Source organism: Polypterus senegalus, chromosome 8, assembly GCF_016835505.1.
Source record: "Polypterus senegalus isolate Bchr_013 chromosome 8, ASM1683550v1, whole genome shotgun sequence".
NCBI lineage: Eukaryota > Metazoa > Chordata > Cladistia > Polypteriformes > Polypteridae > Polypterus > Polypterus senegalus.
This window is the reverse complement of record NC_053161.1, coordinates 5,414,332-5,424,535: the sequence shown is the minus strand read 5'-3', so window position 1 is coordinate 5,424,535 and position 10,204 is coordinate 5,414,332. Positions and strand designations below refer to the sequence as shown.

At 36.7% G+C, this 10,204-nt stretch overlaps 1 protein-coding gene across 1 annotated transcript; it reads left to right on the top strand.

The window, feature by feature from the left end:
* The first annotated feature begins 3,110 nt into the window (after window positions 1-3,110).
* fgf6a (fibroblast growth factor 6a) lies at window positions 3,111-9,441 on the top strand. Its single transcript, XM_039760629.1, has 3 exons — window positions 3,111-4,178; window positions 4,995-5,098; window positions 7,268-9,441. The coding sequence occupies exons 1-3, from the start codon at window positions 3,839-3,841 to the stop codon at window positions 7,442-7,444; spliced, it is 621 nt and encodes a 206-aa protein (XP_039616563.1). The 5' UTR covers window positions 3,111-3,838; the 3' UTR covers window positions 7,445-9,441.
* Window positions 9,442-10,204: the final 763 nt, after the last annotated feature.

Sequence of the window (10,204 nt, the reverse complement as noted above, 5' to 3'; positions counted from 1 at the left end):
TACTAGATATTTAAGACTTTTTAAAAAAAAATATTTTCTATGGCTTTGGTAGGCTAATGTGTGTTGTCTATGTTAGAATTACATTATTTTTAATGTTTAAAAACTCATAAATACATATTTTGCAAAGTTATATTTTTACAAATGTCAGTCTTGACAAGTTCGCCGACTTACTCTAACCGAAAGGGACGAACCCTTCAGTTTCATTATTAATATTTCATTATTCTCACAACCTCAAGATGAAGCAAACAAAAGAGAGCGGTGCTGCTTCAAAAAAAAGGAAAAGGAGAGGAAAGAATTGTTAAAAAAAGAATGAAGAGACATTATTGAAATACCTCCATCGTGATTAATAAGTGAAAATGTAGTTCAATTTTCGTCGCTTTCGTTTTTGGTATGATACGTATCATGTTTTATTCTAAGGGGCACAAACTCAAAGACCAACCCCGGGTGACAAAAACTCAAGCTACTAGATAACAGACACAGTAACAAATAAAGCATATCACAGATAGCATACGGCACAAGGCAGGAACAAACTCTGGACAGGATGAGCACACATACACTGACATATACCCCATCCACACACTAGGTATAGTTTAGATCGCAAATTCATCTAACCTGCTTGTGTTTGGACTCTTGAAGGAAAATGGAGCATCTGGAGGAATCCCACTCAGACATGGGGGAATTTGCACAAAGAGAGGACCCGGGAAGTGAACCCATCAGGTCTCCTTACTGCGAAGCAGCAGTGCTACCATACAGTTGCCACATATATTGGTCTTTATGTAAATATTGTTATAGCTATAATTAATTTTCTGTTAATTTAGGCATTTGTTTTGTACATTTCTCTCCTTTGTTTCTAAAATGTAATTGCCATACTCGCTGTTAGAATAACAATAGGAATAATATATTGCTCCAGCCTTGCGCCCTGTGTTGGCTGGGATTGGCTGCAGCAGACCCCCGTGACCCTGTAGTTAGGATATAGCGGGTTGGATAATGGATGGATGGATAATATATTGCGTCTTTCCCAAACTGGAAGCGTTTTCATCAGCCACGTTTGCGTCCTGATGTCTGTCACTGATGCGTTTGTTGTCAATGCAGTTTTCTTGCTCTTTATTGCACAATTTTGCATTTGACTTATAACAATACCGTTACTCCTTTGAATCACTTTGCGACGGTGCCTGCTGTCAATGGCACTACACATGATAATGATTGACACTGAATAATTGATGGGAAGATTCAAGATTAATTGGTTCTTTTTTCTTGTTTTGCCAAAAGAAAAAAAAAAAACACCGTGCAATACGGGCAACTATGCATGAAAGAATTCAAGAGCTGATAAGAATGTACATGTTCTTGCATTTCAGGTTTCTCTTTAATTGCTTTTTGCTTGGAAGTGACATTCTTCTTAAGCGCAATAAAATCTTCCAAATATAAATGACTACACTGTATTTCTTCTATATCAGTTTGTGGTAGATGCAAATGGAGACTACACTTTGTAAACATTCCATATACAGGTAGTCTCCAATGAAGTTTTTTTTTTTGTTCCTTTCCCAACGACCATCTGGTTTAGGTGATTATTGCTTTTCTTTGTTTCCACTTGCAACTGTTTGTAAAGCATCTTGAAGTTGCATTGGATGGTTATCAGAATGTAACAGAAAAAACATGGCAGTTACTACTGTCTAAAAACAAATAAACACACAAAAAAGCCTGTTTGGCATCCACTGAGATAAACGGAGACTATTGGAATTTTACAGATTAACCAAAAATGTCACAAAAATGATGTCTGCCTTTTCGTAGATGTTTTAAATTGAACAATTTTGCTCTGTTTGATTGCCAACACTACTTTGACCTATAGGCAGAGTAATATGGTATTGAGTATGTGAGTGATCCCTTCAGGCTGCATGTCCAGGGTTAGTTCTGCATGGCGCCTGATGTTGACCTGGATAGATTTCGGTATCATGCATGCGCATAACTAATTTAATTTAGAAGAAGTATAGATCATTTTAAATTAGCCTTCCTACGATTAGCTGTACCCTTTTGGGCCAATAAATACCCGAGTATCATCAGACAAGAGGAAATCATCCTTGAGCCGGAGTTCAGTCCATCCTGTTGCGCAAATTCAAAATTCACGGTCACACCCAAACGACAAGCTAAGTTTACCTCGGCCACTCGCTTGTAATCGCTCACGCATAACTCAGCGTAGAGCACAAGTGTTTTGGATGTGGGAGGAAACCAAAGAATCCTGACCAGCCCCACGAAAACGTTCAAGTGCGCACTGAGAGTGTTCAGCACGTCAGCTGAATCCAGGGGTCTTATAAGCAATGCGGCAAAAATGTGTAAAACGAGTAAACACAATGACAAATATTTATACGCGGCTTAATAGTGTTATGCTACCAATGTTTTGATGGATAATATATTTATTCTTTAAAATAACGGAGATAATATCTAATGAATGGCGCTTAATTGGATTGCATGCTATATGATATAAAGACTAATGTTTCATTTTATTTATTGTGTAAATCTGTATATACAAGCAATGCATACAAATATGACTTTACAAAAAAGGTAGTGACATCGTAAAATATAATCAGACGTGCATGTTAAAATGATAATGTTTTTGCGGCAAATGACACGTACCGATATGTTTTGCTGATACACGTGAATGCAAAAAATGCCGTCTTGACGTAGACTGCATTACCTACAGACATAAATATTGATAAAGTAAATGGCATACTACAAAAGAATTACAAGAAATATGAAATTCCGCTTTTGTTCCTTCATTTCAGTGCTTTTTGATTTTCGTTTAAGTTTTATTTAGAGTCAACATTAAGTCAACAGGAACAGGTCGGGAGGTTAGATCGATGACAGACTGAGACGATTTAATTTTTAGGCTCAAGTGGTCTTCCTTAACAACTGATTAAATGTAATACTATCCTTCATAACTATTAGGTTTATCCATAGACATAGCTACATTTAATGTATTTTGACAACCTGTTTAAAAACTCTCGAGTAGGTCTCGAATATCATTATCTTTGTTTTTTGTTGTTGTCATTATTAGTATTAGTAATGATAGCAATAGCAGTCCTATTTAAGATGAGGTGTTGAATGACCTAAACACGTAGAAAGTAGTGGCCATCACTCGCTTTAATCTGAGCGTTGCACATAATGAAATGCTTGCGTGCCTGGTTGAACAGAAGTTACGTCTCCTAATGTAAACTGACTGAATGCGCAGCGCAGGAAGTAGCTTACAGGATTATCATTGCTCTCTGGTGACTTCTGCACTGTTTTTACACCTTCCTTCTAAATAAGGAAGCAGCTCGCTAGACATATGACCATGAGACCAATTTGGGTGCTGTCAAAAACCCCATCACATCCCATGATCACACAAAGCCATCCAATGAAACTGAATTCCCACCTCACTGGTGGAATGAAGGCGCACATCTGAACAACTCGAAGACTTGGCATTGCAGACCAGGAGCTTCACTTCTTGCTGGATTGCAGATTTACTTTTGGGGAGATGGCGAAACGCGGGTGACGTCACACAGGCGTGGATGGCTGGATGGTGATCTGGGTACACGGCACGGGTGATAAGGCTACCCTCCGCGGCCGTCGGCGTTGTCAGTTCAGAGAGCCAAGGGGCTGCAAAACATGGTCAGCGCCACCTCCATCACAAGCTCCGTTGGTCACTCGCAATTCTCAACGCTGCTCACGGGCTTTAGTTTCATGTCCGACACTCTGATCTGCCTTCCAAAAATAAGCCACTGCCAACATGCTAAAGGAAGAAAAATAAGAAGGGCGGTATTTTTAGGGCCATTAATTTTGACCACGTGCCCAGAAGGTGAACCGGATGGCCATTGCGCAAAGGCCGCTCATCACTATGTCCTACGAGGCCAGCACTCACTGGACGCTGTATAGGATTGTACTTCTGGGGCTGCTACTGGGGATTGTGTCATCATATCCAATTCCAAGCAGGACTAATGGCACTTTGTTGGAGAGAAGATGGGAAACTCTGCTCTCCAGGTCCATTCTTGGGATCTCTGGGGAGAAATCAGACCTGAACTGGGAAAGCGACTATTTGCTGGGAATCAAGCGAGTCAGGAGGCTTTACTGCAATGTGGGCATCGGCTTTCACCTTCAGGTCCTCCCAGATGGAAGGATAAATGGTGTACACACTGAAAACCAGTACAGTGAGTTACACATCCAGCAATGTAATGTGATAAATGCCACTTAATATGATCAGTCAGTCACTAGTGTAATGAATTGAAAGTTTGCATAGGTTTGACAGTACTTAATTGGATGCAGGCTGTCCTGGATGTTGACTAAAGCAAAAGACAAATCTATTAAAAACTAGTATCAATCAGTGCTAAATATCTTTTGAGGCACAACCATGACATGAATGCTAGGACAAATTTAGATGCCAATTTATTTTTACACCGCCTCCTTCAGAGGCCTAGGAACAGGAGGCAATGCATGTCTAGATGCAAGTGAACTAGTGCTTCAGTCATTCTTTTGGGAAGACAAACTTACATATTTTAAAACAAAATTGAAAAAATGGAAGCCACTCTTCCTGTTTCAATATGTGTAGTTTTCCAGAAATGCAACAGTAATATTTTTCAAATGTATATGCAAAAAAAGCCATTTAAATGTATTATTCGTAAATATTTGAAAATTGACTTTCATTTTCTGATTTTAAAGTTTTTGTCACAATGGCATCATTTCTTACTGTATGGTATAGTGTGTACAGTACATGTGTGTATTTTTAGTCATAACTATTTGTTTAAATACTGAGATATTCATTATATATGTATATCTATGTATATATATATATATTTCTATGTATATATATAATATATATACGTATGTATATACAGTATCTGTACCCTTACAGGCAGATTTTGATAGCTTTAAGAATAATATAAATGCGAAGGTGAAAACTATAATTTAACAATATTGTTGCATAAATACAATATATATTAGTAACATTTACCATTTCTTCTAATTAGGTTTGTTGGAAATCTCAACAGTCGAACGAGGAGTGGTTAGCTTATATGGAGTGAAAAGTGATTTGTTTGTGGCAATGAATAGCAAAGGAAGATTGTATGGAACGGTAGGTTACCTATCTAATTTCACCCCCTTATCTAATGATAACCTACAGTTTTTAGCATGCACGATATCTCTGAAACAATACCAAGTAATGCAGAGAATTTTAATGCTGAGATTCTAATACGAAAGGGCATTATTGTTCTGTCAGCAAGGTGATGCAGCCTGTTCTCTCTGTCGGTATCTGGCTTCATTTCAGTTTTTCTTGGAGAATAAACGTTCTTTATATGTTCATGTGAGCTCTTTTCCATTCAAAGAAATTATAAACTCTGAATTGTCCTGGTGCATATTTACTTGTGTGTGTCCTGCAGTGGATTAGGGTCACCTCTGTTGCCACATCCCCTTCCCAAGTTCTAGATTGGATATGTGAGTATGAAAATGGATGGCTGAGTGATGTATAGGTGTATAACACAGGTAAACTGAAAATATTCAGTTTAGTATTCCCATAGTCTGTTCTTTAATATTCTCAATTACTACTCAGTTTTTTTTCTTTTACCTACGTGCAAAAAAAAATGTGAGAATTATTTTTACTGCAACTGAGCAAGCACAGGTTATCTGTACTATGTGGGCTATTCAAACATTCATCCATCTTTTTACCAAACTCATTTTGTCCAGGTTTAGAATGTTGGAAACTCAATACCTTCCCTTACAGTTATAGGCTTAAGGAAGGGATCACTATGCAAAATAATGAATGTTTAAAAATGTTTCACAAAAGTGAAATTTGGAAAATACGTATCTTCGATTTACTGTTCAGGGCACCTGACAAGCTATGCATCCTCCTGAAGAATATAGAATTAATGAAAGATCTGACTGTTTCTCATTTTACCCTTAGGGGCCGACTGAAGCGTATAAAATGTATGGTACATGGCAAATGTATCTAGGCGTTATTTGAAAATGTGTTAGTACCAGACCCTAACTTGTTCAGTAATGAATCCATATATGCCAGCTGTAACTATTACAAATTTCAATTTACAAGTCATTAATAAACATGATGTAATGCTTACAGATTATAATTGAAATCATTTTAAATTAAACTTCATATATTGGTAACACTTTATAAGATTTTTCATTAGTAAGCCATTAACAAACATATAAAGGTTAACAGATTATTAGTTCACGCACGGTCACAAGTTACAAATGCTTTTAAATGACAATTCATGTATCAGTAACACGTCATTAGAATTTTCGTCAACAGGTCATTAACAAAGATATAATGATTGGCAGATTATTAGTTAATGTACATTCAAAAGTTTTAAATGGCATTAACTTATAATACATATATTGGTAGCACTATAGAACAACTTTCATTGATTTCATTATACTGTATAATGCTTAAAAGATGATCATTTCATGCATATTTAAACATGTTAAATGATAATGTATATATCAGTAACGCTTTATAATATCTTCCATTAATAAGTGAATTACAAATATAATTTAATGCTTCTTTACATCAGTAGGTCTTTTTGCAACAATGCATCTAAAGTATTCAGTCATTGTACAAGTTTGTAAAGGATATTTATTTAAAAAAAGAAAAGATTCCCCCATCCATCCATTTCTGGAATCCACCTTCTCTGTTAAAAGATGGCAAGACTGTAGAATAGATTAACACATACTCAACAAGTTAAATGCTCCAATATTTACATCTTTGGGACGTTGATTGAAATGAGAATATACATGTTGACAGGTGAAAACGTACAAAATGGGCAGGTGAACTCAGGACCTGTTAATTCAAATTATTAAAGGCTGTTTTATTATTGTACCCATCTCATATACATATTGAAATTCTTAAAATTGTTTAAGCTCTATATGATTTTTTTTTTTATTATACACTATTACAGTAAAACATACCATGTAATAATGGTGCAATATTTATATTCAAGTTTAAACCTTAAGAGTTAAATATGATGACAAAATGTCAGCCACTGATTAACTCAGAAACTCACAAATGCTATTCTTGAGCTGAGATGGCGATTGTGCCGATACATTACACGGACAGGTGGCATAGACTTTTTGGTATTAGCAGAGATTTATTATCAAGAGGGAAAAAGAGAGAGAGAGAGACAGAAAGGCACCACCTGTTATGAAGTTACCCTTTGAGGCCTTTTAGAAAAAAAGATGTCCCTCTCCTTTGGAGTAAAGCTTTTCATTTGGCCATTTTTTTGCTGTCTTTCAGGCCATTTTTCAAGATGAGTGCAAATTCAAAGAAACCTTGTTACCAAACAACTACAATGCCTATGAATCTTCAGTGTACAGCGGCTCATACATCGCATTAAGTAAACATGGAAGAGTGAAAAAAGGAAGTAAAGCCTCACCTTCAATGACAGTGACACATTTTCTTCCAAGAATATAAGGAAAACATCCATTTATTACCTACTAATTTGCACATGTGAATATTCTCCCAGGTAAAAGAAAATCACTTCATCATATGTATATTTGGTTTGATCTATTTGTATGAGGTCTCTTATCTATGCCATTTGCTGCTTATTGTTTATTGTTTAAAAAGGACCGAATGGTCTCTTCTCATATGGGTGCTTGCCATGACTGCTAAAGAAATTTTACCCTGCCATAAGGATGACAAATATCTTTAGCTTTTAGACGTGCAATGGATATTTTTTATTACCTCAAACGGCAGCCTTCTGCCAGACAAGGATACATGAAGACAGGCTCAGTGGAATTCAGTGCCTTTTAAAACCCTTGGAGGATGGTATGGTATTCAGAAATTTCCCAGTGCTGTCATGAAGAATGCCACTTCATTTCTGTTTCACCAAACTTATACTGACAAGGCCTTTGGACTCTTATTTCATAGCACTTTTGGAATCTGATTAAACAGACCGCACTTAAAAATCACATTTTTGGTTGCCATGTAATTAAACAGCAATTTTTAATTCAGGGTTTGATACTATAGGTGCATCAAAATATTGTATGCCAGGAATAAAGAGAAATTGCTGCAAACAAGATGAGAACAATGTGTCCTTAAATACATAATGTATGGTTACATGCAAAGGCTGCTCTGTGTTACATTCAGAATAGTTTTTCTTCTGATAGAGAACAAAAAAGCTGCTTTTTATTTAGGAAAGACTTATGGCACACCATATGTACATCTCATTGTTTATATAACCCTGCAAGAATGCTAGTCATGCTTGGTGAAGGCTCCTTCCAAAATATCTGAGAAGACTCCTATTTCGGATGTCATTATAAATGTCGGTCAATGGAAGCCTTTAAATTCTTGTAGTTATGGGTCCTCTCCCATTTAAACCATTTTTAGTCCAAGGTCAGGACTGTGTCCAAGCTATGCACGTTCTTTTGCTTTAAGGGTTAGCACAGTCAGGTTTGGTCATAACTAACGAAAGGGAAGTAAACATATAAGGAAAGCTGGATAGAATTGGAAACACGTATAAGGTATAGTGAAGAAGAGTGTAATGATAATGTGGCACATCTTTGTTATCTGCTACTTTAAAAACCTGCCTAACATTTTTCCGACTTTTTAAAGAATATATTGAAGTGATTTTTTTAATCTATAAAGATATGGAGATTAGGCTAACTGGTGACGCTAAATTGGGCAGATTTGTGAGGATATGTGTGTAGGTGTCTTTGATACACTCGCACCCCATCCAGGGTTGACACTTACTTGTGTCTTCTGCTGCCAGGATAGACTATGGCTCCATCAATATAACAACAGGATAAGACTACTTAAGAAAATAAATGAGTACAGCACTTCATTTTAAGTTTGATGACATCCATTATCCTTAGCACTTACATTCCCTCAAAATGAGTCTGTTAAAGAACAGGTTTAATTTAAGGGAAACGGGATTTGAAAGTAAAGTGCATCTTTTGTTGTTTAACCCATAAATGGTTATTTTGAGAATGCATTCTGCAAATAAATCCTAAGAGGGAACCTTATGTATTCTGTTCATTACTGGTCCCATCATAATATCCTGGCTGTTCCATGGGAAAGGGGCAGGGGATTTTAGTGGGAGCGGTGTGCTGGAGCCTATCCCAGAAGCAGTAGGAACAAGACAGTACAAACCCTGGACAGGTTGCCTGTCCATTGCATGGCATGTTCGCTGACACATACACACGGGGCCAATTTAGAAACACTGATCAAACCAATATACACATCTTTGGGATATAGGAGGAAAACCAGAGTGTCCAGGTACACACTCCACAAGGAAGGTGAATTGGCATGGGACTGGGAAACCCATGGCGCTATATCCATGAAACAGCACTTTGTAACCACTGTGATACCTTACACTAGTGGTTGTGTAAATATGTTCAATTTTCATAGCAAGAGAAAGGGACAGAGAAAGAGAAAGTGAGACTGGGGAGAAAATGGCAGAATGAATTAAAAAAAAAAAAATCCAGAAATAAAAATGACATGTTAGAGAACTGCTGCTGCTGCTGCCTAATCATTGTCCAAAAGGCTCAATTTAAATAAAATAGCAATTTCCCTAAAGTTTACACATTTATTACTTTTGTAGATATACTGTGAGAACAAGAAAAGGCACTGAAAGGTTAATTTGACACCCCAAATCCTTTGAGACCTAGTGGGAGCTGCGAGGTATCACTTAACAGTAAGATGTAAATAACTGTATGGTAATTTGGAAAGTAGAACCGTTTGAAAAACATCTTCTGGTGTGCAGATTTTACCTAGCCTTAATATACAAGGAATTAAAAAAAAATGACCCTGAAAAGCATTTTTTTGGGGACATTGTTGCCACTTTTTGTAAGACAGTGCATAGAAGAGAGGGTAAAGAACAATAAGCAGATAGAGGGAAATGCACAGAGAATTAGAAAAAACCTGTCTTACGCAGAACAGCAACTTTGTTTCTTTTTTAAATGGGATGAAGTGACCTTGATAGACACCAGGGTGGCATGTGAAAGTCTATTTGGAGAAGAGTGGACTTATCAGATGTTGCATTATAAACCATATGGTAAACAGATAAGGTTTTCAGTTTTTATTATAAAGCAATGGCGGTAATGAATTGAACGCAAGAAAACACATATTGAAACAGTTTAATACACTATTTTTCAGATAAATGTTTTCTTGAAACTCTATGAATTTATAAATATATATTTAGTAGGGCCCTGCCGTGGGCTAGCACCCTGCCCG

Bases quoted from the DNA above. Each gene is read 5' to 3' on its own strand.
- fgf6a (XM_039760629.1), top strand. From the start codon at position 3,839: ATGGCCATTGCGCAAAGGCCGCTCATCACTATGTCCTACGAGGCCAGC. The intron at 4,179-4,994 runs GTGAGTTACACA...TCTTCTAATTAG, and splicing joins ACACACTGAAAACCAGTACA to GTTTGTTGGAAATCTCAACA. The intron at 5,099-7,267 runs GTAGGTTACCTA...GCTGTCTTTCAG, and splicing joins AAGGAAGATTGTATGGAACG to GCCATTTTTCAAGATGAGTG.